Source organism: Marmota marmota, unplaced genomic scaffold (genome assembly GCF_001458135.2).
Source record: "Marmota marmota marmota unplaced genomic scaffold, marMar, whole genome shotgun sequence".
In the NCBI taxonomy this organism is placed as follows: Eukaryota; Metazoa; Chordata; class Mammalia; order Rodentia; family Sciuridae; genus Marmota; species Marmota marmota.
Window position 1 is genome coordinate 7,765,713 of NW_025999941.1, and position 25,800 is coordinate 7,791,512.

Here is a 25,800-nt window from a genome sequence, read left to right on the forward strand (position 1 = left end):
CAATAGACTCTTTAGTAATCCATTTGATGTCTTCGTTATTCTTAACGTGTGCAGATTTGTGAATTATTCAAATACAATTGAGTAGTCTTGATACCTCAACCAATTTATAAGAGTTTTTATGATCTGCAACATAGTAGCCTCGAAATCAGAAATGGCACGTAATTAATCAGGGTATTTTGTTTTTATTTTTTTAAATCGGGCAGGTCAAATTGACATCTATTTAAAGAAAACTTAATGTTCTAGATATGCAACATCAAGTGAATATATTTTATTTATTGTTTGTTTATATGTTTATTTAGCCAGGGATTGAACCCAAGGGCGTTTAACCACTGAGCTTCATTCTTAGCCCTTCGAATTTTTTCATTTTGAAACAGGGTCTCACTAGGTTGCTTAGGGCCTTGTTAAATTGTGAGACTAGCTTTGAACTTGCAATCCTCCTGCCTCAGCCTCCCAAGCCACTGGGATTTCAGGAATGTTCCACCACACCCAAGCCAATATATTTTAAAATATAGTCTCACCTTTCTAGGTTATAGGTGAGAATTCTAGTCTTGCCATATTTGGGAGCCTTGTAGGAAATTCTTTTAAGTGAAACATTTAGAGTACTTCAGAACACTTTTGAGGTGGCTGTGAACCTCAGTTTTCACTATAATGACATTCTAGGAATTAAGCACCTTTTCTGAAGCTTTTTTTTTCCAGGAAATATTATTGTCCATTGAATTGCTAATAGATGTATTTCTAAAAGAGACACATGGGGGAGTTAAATGTTGGCAAACAGTTTGATGTCCTGTTTGACTTCCCCAAAGTGTATGTTTGCTTGTCATCATTGTGATTCTATAAGTAGCATTTCACTAAAAAGCAGGGCCACAGGGCCTCCCTGAGCCTGGGCCATTATCTCCTCTTTATAGGTCATTCTTCTTTGCCTGTGAGGCCAGTCATAGGCCTATGGCAGAATTGGCTGTTGTTAAGCTTTGATATCATTCAGTACTTTTCTTTAAAAGCTTTTAAAAATCATAATTATGACTCAGTAATTGCATTTGATTCTGAACTTCCCTGGGCAGAACCTGGGATTTTTTTATTATGCTACTGTGATATTCAGGGATTCTTGAGTGCTACTGGCAACTGCTGGGCAGCAAAGAGCTTTGGGCCTCCATCGTTTCCAGAGCTGTAATGGAGCCCTCTGGTCTCCATTGCAAGGAAAAGGTGCTTGAGGCAAACAGAGAGCAGGACCTCAAAGGGTATTAGGTGAGGACAGGGAGGGGACTAGTAGTTAACAGGGTAGGAAAGTGTCCCATTTGGACTTACACTTCATCCATCATTGCAGTAAGTGGGCCAAAGATGGTGTTTAGGAATTGCATCTATGTGTTGCCTTCCTTAGTTGTGTGGGGCTCTGGTGTGGACACCGGTGCCAGGTCAGATACTGAAAGGGCTTCCAAAGAAGATGAAGATGTGATCCCTGCCCTCTAGGGTTTTACAGTCCAGTTGTAGCAAATAAGAGTTTGCAGAACAGATGCAGATGTTAAAACAAAAGGTCCTCAAGTTGGGTGGAGGTGGCATGGCTAAGAACTGCTTTCAAGGATATTTGCAAGGCATTTGACAGAGAGCTTTTGGCATTTGGCGGGGTAATTTACATGTGTTATCTCATTTTGTGCTCATAACAGTCTTGTGGCAGTTTTCTTTCCACCCCAATTGTTAGGGGATGATCTTCAGGCTTAGAGGTCAGTTATGTCCAGGGTTCTGAGGCTTGTCTGCACTTTGGAATCATCTGGCTCTTTAATAAAATAAGGATGTCAGATTTCTGCCCTCAGCTATTTTTATTTAATTGGGAAGAATGTGACTACAGAATTGGAATTTTTAAAGGCTTCCTAAGTGATTTTAATGTGCAACAAAGTTGAAGCATTGAGTTAAGATTGAACTGAGGTCACAGAGATCCTTCAGGTGCAGTCAAAACTTGACCCATGTCTGACTGCTTCCAGAGCTCGGGACTTTGATCACTGAATGAGATGGATGCCATTGGTAGACAGGGCTTTGGAAGATGGGCAGTTTTGGTAAGCTATAAAAGAGAATAGGTCTAGGAGTGTATGGGGCGGGGGCGCGGGATTTGGAGTAGGTGACACCAAGTACAGATTTTGAATTCAGTAATAAGCAATCATAAAATATGTTGAATATTGACCAGGCACTGTATTAGTAGGAGCTCACACTTCTATGACACCAAATATTCAGCATTGTTCTCCGAGTATCACACACGCTAACCCACTTAATCCTCACAAAAGCCCTGTTCAGTTACTAGTCCTGTTTCACACGTGAGGATCTTGAGGCTCAAAACTTTCTTAACTCACTGACTTATAAATCTCATAAGTAGCACACCACCTCCTGAATTTAAGTTTCTAACTACTATGCTATGCTACCTCTTGTGTGAAGAATGTACTAAATGTTCTCATATTTGCCAGTCCTTGTGCTAAGGACTTTATATTCATTGCTTCATGTTGTACTTGCAATAACTCTCTCAAAAACTACTACTACTATAGGTGAGAAATGCAGACATTTTCTCACGGTCCCATAACTGGCAAATGGTGATACTGGTGGTATTAGTATAGCCTTGCCCCATAATTCATGATTTTAGCCATTTCTGGTGTTTTAAAACATTGAAGTTATTTAAATGTTCAAGTTAAATCCTTAGAGTAATGCCACATATAAAACAGACAGACAAAAAGGACTGGAACAGCTTCCTTTGAGTTTGGGATGCTCAACTCAGGCCTCTGTTTCTTCATGCTCCTTCTGTTCCACTAACCTGTTTTTCAGCCCCCAGACACACTTGTGGAATCCATGGCAACTAGGGAACACAGTCTGAAAAATACTATTGTGGATAATCCAAATCTTCAAGATGTTAGAACCAGGCCAGTGAAATCTGACAGATACTGATGGTTCAGGCATGTTTTCTTGGCAGTGGGAAGACAAACTGTGATAGTGATTCTCATGGTGCTTCTGTGAGTCACAGACCTGTGGGTCCAAGTTCAAAGACACATTCAAAGACACAGCCAAAAATGCTGGGGGGAAAAAAAAGAAGTCTAACCTTCAATTTACAAATTTAGAAAGCCTTGTAAGAGCCCCACGAGTACCCTTACCAACTTTGCTTTTTCCTCCTTCTCTCTTCCCCAATTCTCTTATTTTGTACTAAGGCAAAAAAATAACTTCACCATATTCCCCAGCCTCAATGATTTTCTTTCTCTTTCTTCCCTTACTTCCTTCTATTTTCTGTTATAGAAATCTTTTTTGTCTGCTCTTCAGAGCCTATTCCTATACGTACACTCTGCTACCCATTTGCTAATTCTATTTCATAAAATCCAGAACCAGATGTGGCTACTCTTACATGGGAGAAGCTGAGCAGACCACTTAGGGTAGAGGTAGGGACAGAGGCTAAGACTGTGTGTGTGTGTGTGTGTGTACTTTAAATCCTATCATATATGGGGAATATTATACTAATGATCAAAGGGAGTGATGGATCCAATAAGCATTTCCAAAACAGAGGTATTGGATGTGGTAACAGATGGAAAATAGGAAGGAAAAGGAAGAGATAAATTTAACTCAAACATGAGTGATTGGGGAAAAACTCAGGGCATGAGACCAAAATGGTGCATATGTTAGGGAGTGACATTGAGGGGGCAAGGCTATAGGGATTTTTTTTTTTTTTTTTAGGCAGATGTGCATGGATCAGAAGTTAGCCTTTGGTCATCTCCAATTTAATGTTATATTAAGATAAGCAGATTGAAGTGATCCAGAGGCAGTAGGAAGATGGAAGCAGCTACAGAGCACTTGATAAGAGGTTGGATGGTTTACCAGTCAAGATGAGCCAGGGATTGACAGGTACATGTGAAAGAGTTTGAATGAGTGAAAGGAGAAAGTGAAAGTTTGAACAGGCATTTGCATGAAGGTGAGAACTGTGAAGATAGACTTCATCTCCTGAGTATCTGTATAGATGATAAAGTATCTCTAGGACAGTGTCACCTGGGGAAGGACCCAGTGATGGACTGCAAGGAGTTGAAGTGTTTGCAAAGCAAATAGGAAAAATAGGTTCCTATGCATCTTAGTCCATTTTGATTCCTGTAGCAAAATATTATAAACAAAATGATTTATAAATAACAGAAATTTCTTCCTCACTGTTATGGAGGCTGGGAAGTCCTACATCAAGGTTCCTGCATGGTCAAGTCCTCTTCCAGGTTGTGGATACTGACTTCTGTGCTCTCACATAGTGGGAGAAGAAACAAACTTCCTTGGATGTCCTTTGTAAGGGCACTAATCCCATTCCTGAGGGCTCTGTCCTCATGACTTAACTCCTCACAAGAGCTTCACCTCCTTATGCCATCACCTTGGGGGCTAGAATTTGTACATATGAATTTGGGGGGATACAGCATTCAGACCACAGCATCAGGTTTAGGAAAATGGGGATTGGGTAGAACACTGACAGATTAAAATGGGATTTCCAAAAGAATCTTTAATGACAAATGGAGAATGCTCACAATACATTAGTTGTTCATAATATTTTATTTTATATGGATATATTCATATATAGCATCTCAATTAAATATGTACATACATAGAGAGGGATGGAGAAGCTGGAAAAAATTGTTTATAGTGTTTATTTCTAGGTGGTGAGATGTAGGTAGATCTTAACTGAAAAGAATGTTATTTGACTTAAAAAATTTTGAAGTTTTCATATCAGCAGCTTTCTTATTCTGTGTAATAAGTGTACCTTATTTGTATTATCAGAAAAATTTATTTTCTTGATATCAGTGAGAAGAGGAAATGATTATGGGCCATGTGGGCACTTCAGTGCCCACAGACAACTAATAGGCATGCCACATGGTGCCCATATTACTGATGAGGAAACTGAAACTGAGAGAGATGAAGAAACTTGTCTTAGTCACATAGTTTAGTAAGTGACACCATAATTCTAATCTGGTGGTTTTGAGACACAAACTACATGTATATTGTTGGTTAAGATGTTATTTTAATGAAGGGACAGATACATTTGGAGGAATGTAGCTATGTGCAAGCTGCACATTAAGAAAAGACATTTGGCAAAAAGGAAATTACCAGTGGCCTGCAAAAGTCTCTTTTCCATGGGATAGCAAGAGTAACAAGTGATTTCCTCTTGAAGAGAGAAGGCTGTTGTGGAGAGTACAGAGCACCCAATTCCAACTTCCCACACCAGCCTTGACGGTTTACAGTAATGGTGTAGCACGATAAAGGTGTATATCTTGCTTATGTGATGTGGGTTGGCCTAGGGCTTCATTATGGCCACTATGGATTCAGGCTAAAGGAAGTGTCATCTGAGACATGCTTCTATGTTTGCCTTGGCGCAGAGGAAGGAAGGTTAGAATTGAATGCTAGCACTACATGCTTCTTCCTGAAAATGATGGTATTTTATTGGCTGAAGCCATACTCACAGGGAAAGGGAAGGTGTAGTTTTACCATGTGTCCATAAGGAGGACAACTGAAATACTGTAGGCTATCCTAATGATCACCACAGCAAGAAAACATTTCTTACTTTAAATGCTTCTGCTTTGGCAATAAAGGAAACATTTTGCAGAACTCTAATAAAACATTAAACATAGAAAGAACCATGGGCATTGTCTAGGAAACTGAGATTCTGAGATTTGAATGGTTGCTTACAAAAAGTTACAGTATACCTTATGGTCCTTAATGTGCAATACTTCCATATCAATTGGAATGAGTTGGAAGCCTTGGCCTGCAACTCTTTTAATGACTCTACTTCCAAGGTGTTGGGAACAACATTCTTACATGGGACTAAGCATTATTGATGTTGGGAGCCAATTGCATTTCCATCATTTAAAACACTGGATTACATATCCTAAGTGTCCAGGTTTCTTTGTGTGGTTATAGCTGAAACAACTATAAGGTGTTACTCTAAAATGTAATTATTTAAAGATGGATTACCATAGAACTCCTGGTGTTTGCCCAAGAAGTCTGATGGCAAGTGAATTAGTAACTTGGAAGTCCAGGTGAGTAGATTAGAGTCTATAGATTGCAGATAGTTCAGTTTCAAGGAATGAGAGAGAATTCAGCAGATGTGAATTCTTGAGACCTTTCCTGTCTATTCTGGAATCAGTATCATGTTTGAAATAAATAATAATTTGTGACAGGGTCAAGAGGCAAAGACCATCTCCTGTGGAGGGTCAGGCAGACTATATGAATTAGTCTGTGGAATGGCCATTATTCTGATAGGTATTTTTTTACACTATTGAGTACATAAAAAATAGGGACAAAAAGTAATGAAACTCTTATTTTAGCCTTAAGTATTGTTTTGCAGAAGAGTTTCTAGATATATTTGTAATATATGGGTTTTGTTGTTGTTGTTGTTGTTTTTGGTACTGAGGACTGAACCCAGGCATGCTTTATCACTGAACTGCTTCTCTAGTCTTTTTTAATCTTTTCAATTTGAGATAAGATCTCATTAAATGCTTAGTAAAAACTTTGGATTCTTCTGATTCAGCCTCTCTAGTCACTTCGATTACACATGTGCCCCACCGTGCCTGGTCATATTAAAATATTATATGACTTATATGAGAACCTAAGAAAAACACAATTGTTTTTTAAAATTGTATGTATTTATAAAGTTAAAGAATAATGCTATTTATTCTACAGTTAAATAGATGTGGTCCTGTGACTTTCATAGATTATTCTTTATATGTCTTGCTTTATTTTAAGCTGTTTTTAGTTTTGGCTTTGATTTAAATTGCATGGTCATTAAGTTTCCTCTTTCTATCAGGGCAAAATGGAGAGTTTTCTGAATCTTAAAAGCTTGTGATTTACCTTGGACGTGAACTATAATGCTTATTCTGAATAAATTCCATGTAAAACTGCAGAAATTGTGTAAAAAGTCTTTATGAATTGAAACTTAACATGTCATTGACACATTTTGAAGGGTGTTCTGTTGACTTTAGTGATGGATGAGCCCATTCTGCCAAGTGCAGCAGCGGGGAGGGGTGACTTAGAAACTCAAACATCAGCTCTGGAATCTAGAAACTTCCTGGAACCATGATTTTGAATCTGCAGAGTAGAAGCAGCCTGTGCAAGGCATGGCATTTCACCAGCTTTCTCCACGGAAGTCTCTGGAACAGAACCATAAACACCAACCCTTTTTGTTGTATGTTGGCTTTTAAAAGTCCCTAATGGTTTGGGGAGAGTAAGGCCTTGCCACGGGGCTCCCTAGTCCAATTTTTGGGACCTGGCTGAAAAACCCTGGATATTTGATAGTCTGGCTTATTTCTATGGTGTATTAGCACCCTATAAAAGTTACATGTCATTTATTTCAAGTTTAGAACCCTCTCAAACTTCAGGGGCAAACCAAACTTGAACCCTTTGTGGCTGGAATTCTGTTTACCTTTGGCCAAATCTTGCTTCCTGAATATAAGTCTGGGAGGTGAGGTGAGAGGGGCTCCTGAGGCCCACGGACATCAAATAGCTGTGACCAAACAAGGCTTTGATAGGTTAAAACATAAGTGAATCTGAAACACATCGATTAACTTCCTGTCAAAGTACCCTGGAGTCTACACACAGGAGTAGATTGTGCCAGGAGAACTGTGTTGAGTGTTGCCTCCCTCTAACTGCAAGGAAGTAGCTGAGAATTTTGCCAAACGTGGGTTGAAATTGGGTCAAATCACTCACCCCTACTTCTAGAATAGATATTAAACAGTGGACTCAAAGGTGAGCCTTGGAGAAATATGGACTTTTATTTTTGTTTTTGCTGTCCTGGGCTTGGAATGCAGGGCCTTGTGTGTACTGGGCAAGTCCTCTGCTACTGAACTCTATCCCATCCCAAAATGGACATTTACAGTGTTAGAAACATTTATTTTTAATCAGTGATAAAGAGAGAGCTCCTGGAAACAGTGTCTCTACTTCAAGAGCACCCACAATTTCTTTGTATTTACCATTGGAACACAGGGTAGTCAGGAATGCCTTATACTTGAATGAAGGAGCAATCACATTCACAGCTCCATGTGCCTTTCAGATAGAGGAACTGATGAATGCCTTGGAGAAAACCAGGCAAGAACTGGATGCCACCAAAGCTCGCCTTGCCTCTACACAGCAGTCCCTCGCTGAGAAAGAAGCACACTTGGCCAACCTGCGGATAGAGAGGAGGAAACAGCTGGAGGAGATCCTGGAGATGAAGTGAGTATACATTTTTGCTTTCTTCATCTTTCCTAACCTCTCTCTGAGGGTGGCAAAGGGGAAAGGGCTGGAGAAGGTGAAGAAAGAGCATGGTGAAAGAATAATTTGGCTAATACCTGACATTTGTGAGAGTATGTTTCTTATTTTTTAAATTTTAATTTTGGTGTCTCAATTTGCACATTATCCACATCTGTTATTAAAAAAAAAACACACACACACACACATCCAGCATTAGAATTTGTGCCTGTGTTTTGTGGAAGGTGCTGGTATTCATAGATCTGTCACAGAGGTCTGAGTCAGCCAAGAGACAGAGGCCTCAAGCACAATGGTAATTTGAGCGCTGCTCAGAGTTAAGTGGAAACTTTTCTGAGGAGGTATTTCCTAATTGTGACTATAACTTTGCTAATTATATTCTTTTCACTTGTGCACAATGCCTGGCTTGTGTTTGCTTTCAGAGTCTCAAGGTTGGCACCTCTTTGTTTAGAAAGCAGAACTCTGATTTGCTGAGCTGATAAAAATAGTTTAGGAATCCCCCACCCACGCACCAAGGTGAAGGGAGAAAGTAAGGAAAGAAGAGATTTAGGGTTAGAACTGATTGATTTTTTCTGATTTAATCAACAAAGTGGAGCCTGAATGCTGAGAAATGGTCCTTCTTATGACACACCCACATACACCTAGCTCTTATTCTACACTCTCAGTGAAACAGTAGCATGCAAGAATATATGAAAGAAAGAAAATCTTACTGGAAGATTTTTATAATAATCAATTGTAATGGATTTGTTTCTCAAAAACTAGTTAGGAAACAGCATCTCTAGAAGTGTGTAAATGAAATAATCACTAAGATATAATTTAAATCCTGCTTCCTTCCACAACAAGGGGAAACATACATAATTATGGCATCGTAAGCCTATAACACAGACTTTGAAATTGGTAGCTAGGTATAGAAGAGTGACCTTATGGTGACCCAGCAAGTCTTACACATGGTTAACATTAAACCCAGAAAGCTTAGATCATGGAAAATATGGAATAAAATATTTTGAAGGATTTAATAATGAGGACAAAACTTTTATGCCTCATCAACTACCTCAGTTTCTCCAAGACCAAAGACTAAGTAGGATTTTTTTTTCACATATAAACTAGTATTTTTCCTAATAAAAATGATATAATAAAAACAGATACTATTATACTCAGTTTAGAGGTAAGGGAGCTGAGACTCAGAGAGATTCAAATAATTTGCTTAAGGCCATCTGGCCAGGATTAAAACCAAAGTCTTGGGCTGGAGTTGTGGCTCAAGTGGTGGAATGCTTGCTTAGCACACGTGAGGAACTGGGTTTTATCCTTCACACCACATATTGTGTCCACCTAAAACTAATAAATAAATAAATAAGTAAACACACACACACACACACACATATATACATACATACATATATACATACATACATATATACATACAACAAAGTCTTCTGCCTCACCCTTTCTTTCTACTACCTCATTTTCTTGTGGAGCTTTTGTGAACTTCATCAAGTCTGGGACTTTTGTCTGTCTCAATCACTGGAGAAATTTCTCTGCTTTTAGCAGAGCTGGGAATATGGTAGGCACTCAACTGTTTGTCAAATGAGTGAATAGTTAAAATTCTGTAGACTGAATTTTATGTCATTGAATAGAAAAGTATTTAAAGCTTCTGTGACATTATCATACCTTTTTCAATAATTTATTATCAATAGTCAGTTCCCATACTAATGTACTGACAATATGGATAATAGATTCTATCAGCAGTTATTGTGTTCTGTTTCCCATCATTCTCCAGTTGTTCCCAGGTTAACTCTGTATTTCCTGAAGTAGTGTATCATGCCACCTTAGTGACTTCCTGCTTTAAAAAGAGCATATACATAATCTCAAGGTTTTAGGAGAATAAGTAATAAGGGTAATGTGCTTGTTTGGGAGTCATCAGACCTGGGTTGTGATCCTATCACTTCCCCTTGTGTCTACATGACTTGGAGGAAGTGCCCTCAACCTCAGTGACCCTCGGGTTTCCTCTGTAATGATTTGCATGGGGGTGATTATGAGGAGAGGTATTAGGTAGAGGGTTTGGCACACAGGAAATGATATATGTGTATAAAGGGCTCAATCAGCCAATGAAAATATGTCATTTGTTTACTATACTCTATGAAGACTATCATTTATCTAAAGTTTGGATTATTTTTTTAGAACATATAAACCTTTCCATGTGTATGTTTTCCCACTTAATTTCATGATTTCAGATAGCACCTAACTAAGACCTCTTTTGATGAATTGCCACATTATTACTGAAGTGCTTAATCTGCTGCCACTGTAAAATAAATACAAAATTCCTCTTTTAATTTTCCTTTGGTAAAAGGAACAAAGCCCTGCTTCATTAAGTCCCGTATGGATCCCATTCATTATTCAATTGGCCCCGCAGCCCAACTTTCGAACTCCTTACCTGCAACTATGAAAGACACAGGTATAAGGCAAATATATTGACTGAGATCCCTAGGCTCAGCAGCCTCTTGGGTGTTCGTGTCAACTAATTGGTTTTATTGATCATGATTTTTGAGTCAAATTGACATATTGGTTATTCGACCTTGACTGAGTTGATGTAAGTTAGTGGAATCAACCAGATGTGTATTATCATCATTGATACTTACTATCAAAACTTAGTTTTTCATTTAACTGACATTCATCATGCAATATTGTTACCAGTTCTATCCAGTTTGCAAACCCCAGTAGAAAAGGAGAAGCTACACAGTGTTTAAAGGAAAGGGGTGGAGCCATAAGGCAAGAGAAATGTATGCTCTCATAACTCATTTTTCATCTCACCTGCCTCAAAGTATGAAAAGAGAGTACTCTGCTCTTGCCTCAGTTTTTCCTTCAGTAAAATGGAGGTGATAATATCTGTTCTTCCTATTCTACATATGTGTGATAGGGACAGGATTTTTAAAAAGTACTGGACTAAGGCTAATATAAAACAGCATATGTGAAAGTGCTTTGAAACATAAAAAGGGCTTTTAAAATGAGAGGTGTTGTCTGTTAAATTCATTGCAAAATCAAAAGGCATAGAGTTTTAGAATTGGAAGGCAGTTTTAGAATCAGATCCAACTTCTCAGCCTGCATAAGCCATACTCCCTTCCACATAATTACTGATAAGGAATTTGCCAGGCCCTGGTAGATACCATTCCCATTAGAAGCAGTGGACTCACAGGTGGTGGTTCATGTTCAGTGGCTCATGGAGAGAGCTCAATGCATTGTTACACAGAACTGAAATGTCTTTCCATGTAATCTTTCCATTTGTCCTGATTCTTTTTCAGAATTATGCAGAATTTATCAGAATCACACACATAGGATAGATGGCCTTTTACATACTTGTTAGATAATATTGTTCGTTTGAGAAATAAGGGTAGAAAAAATGGAGAAGCAAAACTGAAATAATAAAAAATCACCCTGAAATAATAAAAAATCACCCATGATGCTAACATAGAAGTAGACACCAATGGCATTTGGCATATACTTGTATAAATGTTGTTCCCCACATACTTTAAAAAAAAGAAGATTAGATTGTATTTGCATGTTTTATAAGTCCTACTTCTTTTGCTTTCTGAATGCAAACACCTTTCATGTCACAATCATAGAAATGTGTTTTTTTTAAATCATGCAATATACTGTCGTATAGGTTTACCCCATTATTGAGTATCTGTTTTGGTCTAATATTTTGCATCGCTTTCATAGCAAACTGCTATTTAATTTTATTGATTTACTTTGAAGTAATTATAGTTTGACATAAAATTGCAAAATAAGAGATGTTTTTTATGATCTTCATCCCTTACAACATTGGTAACATCTTACAATAGTAATTATGGAAATTGATAATGGTACAACCTGCCAACTTTATGCAGATTGCTCCAGTTTTACATACATTGGGGTGTGTGGGGCGGTTGCAGTTTTATCACAGGTATAGATTTATGTCAAATCTACCACAGTCAAAATTATAGATCTCTTCCATTCATTCTTGTAGGGATCATTGGTCCTATCTTTTGGTAGTTCATCCACTCCCCACTGATGCATGTGTGTGTGTTACATCATTTTGGGACATGTGCCAAAAAGTTGGAAATATATACCATTCTGGCCTACATTTTCTTCTGCCATTCTTTTTGGGTGGGCAGAGAACTGTCCTCTTATTTTTAAATTTTGATTGAATTAGAGTGAGAAAAATATGATCTGGTTTTTCTAACTTAAAGATTTCTCATGATGTGACTTTATTTACAGTGAAATTTTCTGATTGGACCTTGAGAACCTGTAACATGTTAGGGATCCAGTAAACATAAGTGGAATGAAAGAGTGAAGAGTTCAAAGATTCATAGCTTTTCACAGGCACTGTTCTAGTGAACAACCCACGAAAAACCCTTGGCCTTGTTGAGATCTTAATTTTAATCAAATGAGTGAAGGAGATGAGTGAAGAAATAAATAAGCCAATAAGTGACTAGATAGATGAATAAAGTGGTTTCTTGCATGACCAAAGAGGTTTGGAATCCCACTTAGATGTCATTTCTAAAGGTAAGTTATTTGGGATGTGGGGAGACATGGATAATGTTGCGAACCTCCCCATCATATATGTTTTAGTCGGCTTTTATGCTGCTGTGACTAAAAGATCTGGCAAGAACAATTTTAGAGGAGAGAAAGTTCATTTGGGGGCTCATGGTTTCATAGGTATCTGGCTCCATTCCTCTGGGCTTGAGGTGAGGCAGAACATCAGGGTGGCAGATTGTGACAGAGGAAAGAAGCTCACAAGGCGATCAGAAAGCAGAGAGAGAGAGGGACTCCACTTGCCACATAAATATATATACACACACACCCCAGAGGCACACCCCAATGCCCACCTCCTCCAGCCACATCCTACCAGCCTTCAATTATATTCAATCCCCCGTGAGGGGGATTAATTCACTGATTGGGTCAAGGCCCTCATAACCCAATCATTTCTCCTCTGAATCTTTTTGAATTGTATCACACATGAGCTTTCAGGGTATACTTCACATCCAAACCATAACAATGTGAGAACGTTCTTAGGAACTGAAACCAAATTTATTCCAATTTTAGGCTATAAATATGTTAGATACTGGATTCTTCAACCCAACACCCCTTCTTCAGTTTGATTTTTATTGGTTGGTGTTCTAACTATTGGTCATTATTTCCACCCTGGAAGGAACTAACAGTTCTCCACTATGTATTTTCATAGAAGAACATAACATTCTTCTTTCCCTATGTATAAGATTTTTACTTAAAAATATCCCAAACCCCTTGCTAAAACATTTCATAATAGTTCATCTGTTACATATGTCCCTATTTAAAGGAAATTTTATTAAAAGAATATTGAGAACATTATTCTATATGTTTGGTTTCACTAATACTAGTTAATAAGCTTACATTCTAGTAACCAAAGCTCAATTATTTAATTTGTGTCAGGTGAATTTGATATCTGTGGCTAAAAGGAATGGAGGGCCTTCAGATAAAGTGCTTAAAATCTCTGTGCGTTTTCTCAGATGATTTTAACTACCACAGAAATTTAATAGGTAGACAAGCAGCTAACTGATATTTTTCATTTAGTATAAAATGTTCTGTTGAATAAGGGTTTTAATGACTAGTTGATAATTTGAAGTGTGCCTTTTAAACTTTTCATAGTGATTTCCTGTGCTTATGTTATGTAAAAATTGTAAGCAGACCCCTACATTTTTAACTCTTCCAATGGTGTTCAATCCATCTTAATTTACTGGGTATTGTTGGATTTTAGACATCTTCTTCAGATAGCCTCACAAGCCTTTGTATACACTGGGTTATTTTAGGACATTTACAGTGAGGTAAGGCAGCAGCTCATTCTAGGGCATTATCCTGTTGGCCCCTTTGATCTGGGATCCTTTCTGGAGAGCCACTCATTAGGTAAGTACCCTTCAAAGGAGAGGCAGCATGCAGAAAATGATAAAATCAATTTATTCTCTACTTCATGCCAACATGAGAAAAGACAAATGACATTTCTTTAGGGAGGAATCCTAAGTGCCTGGCAATTTGCACAGGATAAATGGAGCCTGGAAGAGGAGTTTTGAAGGCAACTGTTACTTAAAATTGATAAACTCAGTAGCAAGGGGGCTGTACTATTTTACAGAGACCTTATGGGGATTGAATGAGATTATCCATTTATGAGAAAGTGATTTTTAAGCCATACAAGGCTATAATCATGTCTTATGTTACTATTAATATGCTAGGTATGTTCTTACAGTTAACATACCTGATCCTGTTTCAAATTACAACTTCACTTTGTGAATTCAACAGTTTTATTTTTTGCTACAGCACAATTCTTTCTCTAATCAGTGGTTTATTTGTAAAAACTTAGTTAAGTCCAATTAAAAATAGTAAGTACTATGATAGTGTGTCCTAGATACCCTTGTCTATTTCAGTTTGCCACATGCTCAGTTCTAAAAGATCTTTGAGTTAGCTGGAACACCAGTGAAGCCTCTTGAGGCCTCTTGAATGACCTGCAGTGATTAGACTGCAGTGGCAGGGAGGGAATAAAGGTCACGAAGAATGGCTCATTCGAAGTTGAATTTGGTTTGAGCTTCAGGCAGTGGCCTAAGTGCACATTTGCTTACCACTCGTGATTTCTGTTTCCCTTTCTAAACCCTAAAGTGGGTGGCTTAGAGCTTGCTGTACACAAAACATAGAGTGGGTAAGTCAAAGTTAACTATAAAGAAAATAACTTTAGAATGGTAGAATGTTCCAGTTAACTTTGTATGCAGGGAACAAAGAGCCCCACATTCTGGAGGCTCAAACTTGTATGTTTCTTGTCACCAGGGACCTATGCTTCTTCAGGCTCAGTACTTTGGCATTGTTAGCATTTGGCTTCCACCTCATGACGCAAAACTTACCTCAGCTTCATCTATCCAATCCATATTCCAACCAGCAGAAAGAAGGAAAAAAAGAAAGCACCCTTTCTGACCTTTAAGTTGCACATACCACTCATTGACATCTGAGTCATCTAACAGTTCATTCAGTAAATAGTTGTTGAGCATCTGCTATGTGCAAAGACTGTTCTAAGCCCTAGGCACTTATCTAAGTGTTGGTCTAAGCGAACAGAAAGGACTGAACAAAAATCCTTCTGTTCGTGGAGATTACATTCTATAAAATGCCAGATCTAGTGTGTGTGTGTGGGGGGGGGGATACACTGACCAGAATTTTAGGTCACATGGTCACACTAGCTTCCAGTAGGAAAATTTAGTCTTTAGTTCAAGTAGGAAAATTTAGTCTTTAGCTTGTTAGCTATATGCCCAGCTAACATCCTGAGAATCTATTACTATGGAAGTAAATGAAAGAATGGATAGGGAGCAATTAATAGTCTCTCTACCATAATGAAAAAAAGGAAAAGGAGAAGAAGAATACCAACTGATTCCTTATCTCACTGAGCATAAAAAAATAATAATAACTTTGCAACTACACCTTTAGAGAGAATATTCCTAATAGACATTTGCTCCTAAGTGTGTGTGTCTAGTGAATATCTGAGTCACTTCTGGAGATCATGGTTGATAAAAACATGAAGAATCATACAGTGGGTGAACAAGCTGAGGGATATTTGGATATCTCATTATACTTGGGATTGCTGATGGGTGAAGGTTGTTAGGTCTACAGAAGCCAAGAAGACCGAGGGTTCTTTAAATTGTTAAAGGGGTGACATATAAGAAAAGATTTTATGCTGCCTTGGAAGACTGTGCTAGAGCTTCAATGCTAAAGAACTCTGTAGCAGCAGGAACTCTCTTACCTGTTCCAGGTGAATTTCCATCCCAACTAGAGGGGCCATGGAGATCTCCATAATTCTATTTACGTTCCACTAAATAAATGACTTGGGAAGTAGATGATACTTAGGTCCTGCTGGGATCTTCTTTGTTTTGTCCCTTGAGGAATTCTATTGGAATGCAGAAATTTCTATCAAAGATCAAAAATTACATCTTGATTCTAGACCCTGCTCTCTCTTATAAGGTTGCAATAGAATTCCCCTGTATTTTGTGCACAGCTTTTACTTTTCATAATACTGTTTGAATATGAAATATATAAGCAAGAAGATATGAGTTTCACAAATGATTATAGGAAAAGAATTGAATGGATTAAGTTGCACATCATATAGAATGAAGACCCTTCACTAGTCCTGTGATAAGGATTGTATTCTGCTTAAAATGCCTTCAGAGCATTACACTAGCCCACCTATATGTACTATTCAGTGCATGCACACTTTGGACCATGGGATTAATCTGAACAGTGAACATAGATTAAGTACTTCCTACATATCAGGCATGAGCTAAGTACTTCATTTGCATATTGCTGCCATTTTCTGCAAGCTGGGCAGAGTGATTGCTCCCATTCTGCAGATGCAGACACTGAAGATCCGATACCTGGAACCAAATCTGCTTGATATAGCCTACACACAGAACACAGTTTTTTAGTGAAGAACTTGGGATATCATTTTAAGATTCTCAAGTCTGGGACCAGTTTTGATTAACTAGTAGAAGCATCAAGCAGAGAGATGCTTCTTCCACTTTGCCCCAGGGGAGCAGGACAGCAGGCTGGTGCATTGGGAGAGGGAGGAGGCAGGAAGAGGACTAGATGAGGAAGGCGTTTGAAGTTTGCTTCCTTATCTTAAAACAAAATAAGGGAAACCCTGTCTTTTGGCCCCAAACATTCACTGTGTATAGTTTTAGTAGTGAAAAATGTCAGTCAAATGGGCCCTGGGCTTGGTGGTTTTTAATGGAAATACAAACATTTTCTGAGCTAGAGAAGTATAGGCTTTCACCTTAAATAATCATAATCAGCAGTTAAATAATCTAAAGGCTTGTGAATTGTACAGCTTAAGTAATTCCAAGCACCATACTTTATGTTATCTCCATCTTCACAGCAGCCCCAGGGGGACCAGGAAAGGTCACCCATTAAAAGGAGAAAGAGAAATGTATGGACCTCCCAACCTCCTGAAACATGGCAAGTCAAAGGGGGTGTTGTGGCCCTCTCTTCCCATCCAAGAGCAACATCACATTGGAAGAAATCCAAGAAGGACCTGATCTAACACTGTAGGAGGCACTACCAGTTTTAACCCTATGAGGCAAGGATAGGACAGCCACATCACACAAAGAGAGACCAAGGGACAGTAGAGCCACATATCCAGTCCTAAAAGAAGGATTTTCTGGAGCAGTGATCAGGGCTCTCAGGATTAGCATTCACAGCTTAAATCTACTCACAGTAGCAGTGTGAGCCCCGGAAACCTGAGACCATTTCTCCATGTGTGATGAGGTCTCTGGACTCAGATGAACGCGTTAAATTCTCCAAAGCCATGGCTCTCAACCTGATTTTGTTCTTCAGAACACTTGGCAAAGTCAGGATGTAGTTTTGGTTGTCATGACTGGAGTAGAAGGTACTCCTGAAACCTAGTGGATAGAGACCATAGATGCTGTCAAACATCCAGCAGTGCACAAAGCAGCCCCCCAACAACAAAGAATTACCTGGCCCCAAATGCCAATGATGTTTTTGTTGAGAAACTCATAATTAACCTCCCTTTTTAGATTGGTGTACTTTAACTGTGGAAGAGAAGAAAAGCTTTGTAGGGTCTCATCTTTGATTTAGCCTGTCCTATTTTATTTTATTTTTTTAATATTTAGTTGTAGATGGTCATAATACCTTTATTTAATTAATTTATATGTGGTGCTGAGGATCCAACCCAATGCCTCACACATGCAAAGCAAGTGCTGTACCACTGAACTACAACTGCAGCCACCTTATTTTCAAAGGTGACTCAAAGAGGATGTGTTTTCTCAGGGTGATGATCAGGCCCCAAGGATGTAGTAGCTTGGGTATTTTGTGTAGGACCGATTGAGTTTGACCTCTTGGCTCTGGCTTGCTTTGTTAGATTTCAGACCAACTTACCAAGTAGCTCCCTAATGGAATTATCATGGGTTTCAGATCCAAATCCTCAAGTGCCTAATCTCCCTATGAGATATAAACCCTGACTGGGATCTGAAAGCTTTGTTTTGTTAATGCCCACTGTTTAAAAGAGCATCCAAGCCTGCCTGTCTCTGGAATCCATCATTCTTTAATGTGTAACTTTCTGTTCCTCAGTTTCCCCAAATACAGATTAAGAGTGTGAAACTGGACAGTTCGCAAGGGTTAGACCAGTCCTAGAAATTGGTATGTGATTGTAGTGGTCCCCGACCCCCTCTCCACCTTTGCCTCTCACTTGCATTTGTTCCTTCCTTCATGACATCCCTCTGGGTAGCCAGGCCTTCATCTAGGGAAACATTTCTGCCGATGGTTGTTTATGGGAGAAAATTTAGAAGTAGAACACTAAACATGTGAAGACTTTATGCAAGAGCAGAGCCTTTCAGAAGGAAAGATTGTTCCTCAGATAGATGCCAGGTTCATGTTTTGATTGTGAAGAACAGGATTTGGGGCAAATCTTAATTTGTAGGGTTTCTCTGGCTCCCTGTAATATCCTCCTTGAATAGGAAAAGTCTAATTCAGATGTTACTGGGGAAGCTACGACTCTAATGTAGAGGATAGACATCAAGATCTGTATCCTCATTGGAGACATCACAAAAGGTGTCGAGTCAGTGAAGATGTATGAGTGGGTCGAGGAGCACAGCATGGAGGTGGGGAAGAATTTGGGTTGTCTTGGTCCCTGGTAAGTTTTAAATGACCATTTGTGGGAGAAATGAATGAAATGACTCTTCATTGTTTCCTGATGCTACTGCCTACCTTTTTCATCCAGCTGGCTGCCTTTCCTAAATTTCCACTCCCTGATCAGCTCCTCCTTTTCTGCCACTTCCTAGTCATAGAATTTAGGAACCAACAGATTGGGAAAATTAAAATGCTTGAGCTTTGGATTAAGCTGCTCTCTCTGGGGGTCTTAAATCGAATCTGCAGGAGCTTGAGGCCAACTTTGGAAATCTGCTATCATCTCACGCTCCATGCTTCACTCTGAGTGCATTGCAGCCCCGGTGCCAGCATGCACTTGTGATAACAGGTAAATTTCTGACTTTCTATTGTATTTTAAAGTTGATGTTTGTGTGTTCACCTCCCCAAGCCCTGAGCTTAGAGCTTCTAAATCCTCCTGACTCTGCCTCTGAAAATTTTCTTGGAAAATGCTTCCTTCAATGCATTTCTAAGGTTCTTGTTAGCTAGTGCTTTATAAGGTCCTGTGGGATTGGGTAAGCCCAAGGCTATTCTCTGCTCCCTACCCCCATCATTCTCTGGGGAAACTGACCCTATGGGCTGCATCACCAGGATTCCCTTGCTGGCTGGGTTCTGGTTGGGTCTGAAGTCAATATGAGGCACTGCAGGAGATGGGAGGGTGGGGGGAGAAAAAGGCTAGAGAATGTTCCCCCAGCCCCAGTTTCTTGCCACATCTCATAGCAGGGGCTTCTCTCCATGACTACAGCCCCCTCTGAACAGAGCCCATCCATGGCTCCCTGTCACCACAGTTAGCTCATTTTTGCATTCGTCCCTTCAGCCTAATGTGGCAATGGTTGCCTGCTGTTGCCAGTTTCTGGATGGCTCAGCATCTCTTGTTTGTTTCATTAACCCTGCTCACCCCTTCTTCTGAAGCCCTTTCATTGAAGTCTCCTCATTGGAACCATCTGTGGTAGATTCCATTTCCTTCAGGATCCAGACTAGCACAGTGGGGAAGGCTATGGTGCCTTGGTCAGATACATAAGATTGTGAGAATGATTTAAGAAAGTGTTGTTAGAAAATGTTTACATTTCCCATATTAAATAATTTTGGGAAAAGAAGTAGGTTGTTTGATGCTAAAGTCAAAACACTAAAACAAACCCTTCATTCTGTGGTTTTCTAAAAATGAATGGCTTTCAAATGACCCTTCGACATGAGTGACTGCTGCTGCCCCCACCTTAGAAAGATGTGTGGCTGAGGTTCCCAGAGTCAGGCTGAGTCTTGGACTAGCAAAAACAGTTCCCTCCTCTTGCCACATCCAATGGGAAGAACTGCTCCTTTGTTCTACAGATGTCGGGGAGTTGCTTTGACTGAAAGGAAGAGGTTCTTGAGATGCACTGGAGGAAAGTTTTCCAGGAGCATATCATTCTTTCAGTCAAGCTCAGAGCATTTTGGTTTTGGGCAACTGAAGGCATCTGTGGTTTTCTGTAGCAGCTACTGTTTTGTAGCACGTTGGACTAAGGCTCTTCTCACTGATTCCATCTTTTGTTTAATCATTGACTCATTCATTAGAGAAATCATGCGAGGCAGTCAGTTGTTTCTTGAGAGAATGAGCAAATATTTACTGAGTACCTAGTCAATAAACTAATGTCCAAAGGATTAGAAATCAAAGTTACAGCCTGAATAAATATCCAGAAAAGGGGAAGTACATGAAGCTATCAGAGCATCCTGCAGGATGTGGCTGTGAGCCCTGATAGGTTGCATGAGTGGAAGAACATCAGGTAAAAGGTGGTTGGGGGTACATTGTCAGAGGAGGATACTTGCCTGTACAAAGGCCCTATGGAAGATAGGACTCACTTGTCTTCCATTAGCTTGTAGGAGGTCTAAGAGGCTGGACCACAGAGACAAAATGGGAAAATAAGGTAGTTAGGCAGAGAGGTTGGCAAAGTCCATATATACAGGACTTTGGCGCCATGGTCAGATTATTGATATTTATCCTTAGAATAGGAATGTTACATGCAACCCATTGTAACAGGAGCACTCTATTCTCATGATTGGGCACCGCCTGAGTCCTATGTTTCTGGGCAAATATTTCCTAAACAACTCCAAAATTCTCCTCTGTAGACTTACATTTGTTTAGAAGGCCATTTTATTGAAGTTAAGTGAACTGCTCATTTGGAAAGATGGATTTATCAAATGCTTATATTTAGAGGGGAAGAGACAATTCCCTGCTAATTCATGTATTTCTCAAGTGCCACGAGAAGCCTGCCCTTCAACCGGGCATCCCTGAATATTTCTGGGGAGAAGTTCCCAAACACCTGAATGGGGTGTAACTATAAGTCTGGTGTTGATGAGTGGTGAGGATTCCTCTGTGGAACTGAGTGCTGTATTCCTATGAGAACCCTCTTTCCTAACTGGAGCCCCATTAAGCTTGGATAAATTACTGTTATATCTTTTTTTAAAAAGTCAATTGTATATAAAAGTAAAATGAACCCCATGTCCCTTCATCCAACTTCAGCAATTATTCAACCCATTGCCAATCCCCACCCCTATCCCAGGATTATTTTGAAGCCGATCCCAGACATTATATCATTTCATCCATAAATACTTCAGCATAAACATTATTTTTTCAGATAAACATTTTGACACCAAATTACAAACACTCTAAGGTGGAAGAGAATTTTAATGTGAAAGGCTCAGATTTTAATATTTTCAAAATGTTATAAAAGCAAAACAGACCATTTGGTGATATTATATGGGAAAGTCAGAAAGATTTACAATGCTGGACACTTTCCTTTATTGATTTTCGTCTATTCTCCCTGCCTTATGCCTAAACCTCAGTGTTCCCAGGATTGACTAATTCTATCTCTTACTCATCTCCTAGTCATTATTGATATTTCTACCTAAATAATCATATTTCTACTAGAAGAGAAGGCCCTTTTTTAAATTATAGAAATTCATTTTTTGTGGGGTTTTTTTTTTTTTTTTTTTTTGCTTTTGTTTTTGTTTTTGTTTTTTGGTACCAGGAATTAAACCTAGGGGCACTTTGCCACCTAGCCACATCCCAGCCCTTTTTGTTTTTAGACACTGTCTCGCTAAGTTGTTTAGGGCTTTGCAAAATTGCTGAGTCTGGCTTTGAAATTATGAACCTCCTGCCTCAGCCTCCTGAACTGTTGGGATTACAGGCATGTGCCACTGTACCCATTTGAGAAGGTCTTTTCTTGATCCTGTCTCTTTTTAACTTTTTGACTGAATGGTAACTTCAGGATTTTGAGGGAATAAACAAATAAGTTTCAAAGTGTGTGAACCTGAACTGCTAATTGGTCACATGTCCTACACTCAAGGGTTCTTGGGATTTGGTTAATGATAACTTTTCTGCAGAGAAGAAAACTGAGATTAAGCTCACTTTGTTAGGAGATTAAGTTCCTAAATCTCTAGAAATCTCTGAAAGTACCCATTTACCTTCTTTTATTAATGATCACATAGGCATCACATCATCTTGACCTCAGGACCGTCCATTTTATTGGGAAAAAATAACTATCGGGTTACTCTTGATCATTTATTCATTCAACTGTCAATATCTAAGGACTTCTCACTGTGCTACATGCTTATCCACTCATGGCTCATGCTATGCTTTCTGGCAGTTTACTGCAGAATTGATTGTTTGAATGTCCATTTTCCATATGCCCTTGGAACACTTTGATGGCATTGAGATGGCTTCTGCATCCAGTTATCTCTCACTTAGGTAACCATGGGGTATCTTTGGGCTGAGCCAGGTTTTTGTCTTGGGCTTGACTCTCAAATCTACTTACTCTAGAGAGGAATGATTTCAGAACATGTGTCAGCTGGGTCAGGGACTTGGGGATCATTCTAGTCCTGGCTTTAATAGAAGCTGGGAAGACACAGCGTCCCAAGAAGGGTGGGATATGTGAAGGCTGGAGCCTTCCATCAAGACAGACTTTGTGTACTTCACATTTTAGTTTTTAGTTTGCTCTACACCAAACAAGACTAAGCATTGAAAATTAGGTTTCACCAAAATTTACTGTTTTATGGTATCTAGCCCATAATTTCACCTAATGGTGCTGCTTAATTCCCAGCAGCATCTCTGAAGCTTTTGGTCTGCCTTTGCCCTGAAGTGGTAAAGGATTCATTAACACAGGAGTGAAATGCCTGGGATATGGGGCAGGGAGATAGATGATTTGAGCTTGAATCTTGGCCCTCCATTTATTCTACTTGCTCTGTGACCTTGGCCAAGTGTGTAAATGATATTATGTCCCCTGTGGAGCTCTTCTGAGAATTAAGTGAGTTAATATGTATAACACAGCCCAAATCTGCTACTTAGTAAGCCTTAATAAATCTACTCATCAGCATTCGGAGGGAACTCATTCTCTCTTCAGAGAACCGACTCTGCCTTTTCTTATACTATAACAACTTCCTTTATCATTCCACCTCCTTGTTCTTTGATACTTTTGCATTTTGCCACTGGAGTGTTTATTCCTTCCCAGCCCTTGAAGATCTAAGACAGTTAGTTCTCCTGTGCTCTTTTCCCCAGTACCCTCCATGATGCAGAATCTTACCTCTGTGTGAAAAGTCCCTGGCTTCTCCTCCTCATCTTGTGGTGAGTTTTAAGGACCCACCTTCTTTAACCATCTGTGCATTATTTCTGTACACATTCCACAAATAAATTCTGAGTATTTCCTATAGGAGGGGCACTAGGTCCAGCCTTTGTAATGTGGTGCTTGCCTTGTGGAGTTCATGCTACGATGAGGAAGTTGGCAGTATAAGCTGGTAATGTCTATGCAAGGTGGTAAATGTGCAGATAAGGAAAGTTCTGAGTGGGGTATCTATGATCAGGTTGAAAGGAAGCATGGAGTTTGTTGGTAGCTTCTGGGAAGGACAGACATGTCAACTGAGACCTGAGGGGCAAAATAACTAGCTGAGATCAAGGAGGGGAATAGAAGTATTTCTTATAGGACCCACAGTCAAATACAATATTCAAATGGCAGATACAAAGAATTCAGTGATAAAGCTGAAGTGATCTTGCTACTTGCCCAAACAGTTCTGGAAGATTCTCCTGAAAATGGCTATTTATATGAAGGTGGGGGCAGGGGGTCCAAAATGTCATTCCCATAACTATGCAGTAGTAGATGATCTACTACAATATCCCTGACTCCTAATCTTTGCCTTAAAACAACGAGATTTCCTTCCAAGCAAGGTTGGAGCTCCCCTTTTCTTCTATTCACACATTCTTATTTACATGTGGCCATTGGAAAAGTTGGCTTTGACCCTACGTCCTTTTTTTTTCAAGCTGCCACAACAGCTGGCGTCTTCCTAATGCACAGCAACATTGTTTACATTTGCACTGGTCAGCTCGGACTGGATATGAAATTGTTGGCATTACCTTTCCCTCATGACGATATTAGAAATAATTTATATGTGTATAACAAGAAAACTTTTTATTAAAAAAAAAGTGATACACAATAAAAGAGGCTCCCCGAACTGGTCTGGAATTTTTCAGGATGAAACTAAACTTAGACAACATTATTTAAAACTCCAGCTTGGAGTCAAGCTGTTTTAACACAACTAGAAGTCTACATACAAAAATCTGTTGCGAGTGGACATGGATGACTTTCTATAATGTAAAGTTTTGTTATCTTAATATCTGAAATAATACAATTGTAAACACTTTAAAGCCTGAGGAGACAAAGAGTTGACTCCTTCCACAGCTGACCTCAACCGAATAGCATCTTAGCCCCTCATCTCTGAAAACATGCTTTCTTGAAGTTTTGTTAACCCAGGAAATAATAATGATCAAAATTGTGGAATGGGGTGCATTTTTATTGAGCAGAATCCAGTGAAGAACCAGGAGGGCTTCTGTCTCTGATGTCCAGGTCCACAGAGTAAGGACTCTCCATCATTGGAAGGGAGGGAAGGAGAGCCAGCATCAATTGCCAGAGATTTCTTTTTCCCATTTTTGTAAGTTGAGTGAATTACACCCTTGTTTCCCAGAACCCTCTTAGGAACTTTCTCTTTAGCCTCAGGGACACCCTGAGTAGAACTGGTCAGATAGACATAGGTAGTATTTTGACTGCAGTACAGCCTGCCTGTTGGAGATGTAGACTTGAGTGTGTGTGTGCACCTGCGTGTGCGTGCTCAGCCCCCACACTGCCACTCAGGTGCTTGATCATGAGCCCAACAGGTGTAGAGGTTGCATTATTTACAGGTGAAGAGACCAGTAGGTTCATTTTTTCGGGGGGAGGCGGTGGAGGGATACCAGGGATTGAACCCAGGGTCCCTTAACCACTGAGCCACATCCCCAGCCTTCTTTTATATTTTATTAGGAGATAAGGTCTTGATAAGTTGTTCAAGGCCTTGCTGAGTTGCTGAAGCTGACTTTAAACTTGCCATCCTCAGCCTCCCGAGTTGCTGGGATTACAAGTATGTACCATCCCACCGGATAGTAGGTTTTTTTTTTTTTTTTTTTTTGGTACTGGGAATTGAACCCAAGGGCATTTTAATCCATGGATATGTACACGGGGTCTATAATGCAGGAAGGGTGAAGGAACTGTGATCATCATAGCAGGCCTCAAGGAGCAGACTATGGAAGATCATCAGACATTCTGAGTGCCAGACATTTTAACAGTAGAGTGGGTTGGATAAAATTAATTCACGCTGCTCTTATTATCCAAGATAAGAGTATAAGAACATATAATTATAAAATGGCTTTCTCTTGCAATGCATTTTAAGTAACCAGAAGCAGTAATATTACATCACTTTGCATATCTAAAGAATTAAGAATAAGTGATATTTATTTTGAAATACATTTAACTCTTTTTTAAAAAAAATAGAAATTATATATGCATATTATGAGAAACATTGACCAGCAAAATATAGAAAGCATTT

At 39.3% G+C, this 25,800-nt stretch overlaps 1 protein-coding gene across 25 annotated transcripts in view; it reads left to right on the forward strand.

The window, feature by feature from the left end:
- The window catches only part of Erc2 (ELKS/RAB6-interacting/CAST family member 2), an 877,829-nt gene that overhangs the window by 533,058 nt on the left and 318,971 nt on the right, over positions 1-25,800 (forward strand). For all 25 annotated transcript variants that reach the window (XR_007346866.1, XR_007346870.1, XR_007346867.1 and 22 more), the window contains one exon: positions 8,030-8,190. Coding sequence is in view for 18 of the 25 variants with exons in the window: in XM_048801108.1 (XP_048657065.1) it covers positions 8,030-8,190 (161 nt within the window). In the remaining 7 variants the exon portion in view is untranslated. The remainder of the gene's footprint in view (positions 1-8,029; positions 8,191-25,800) is intronic.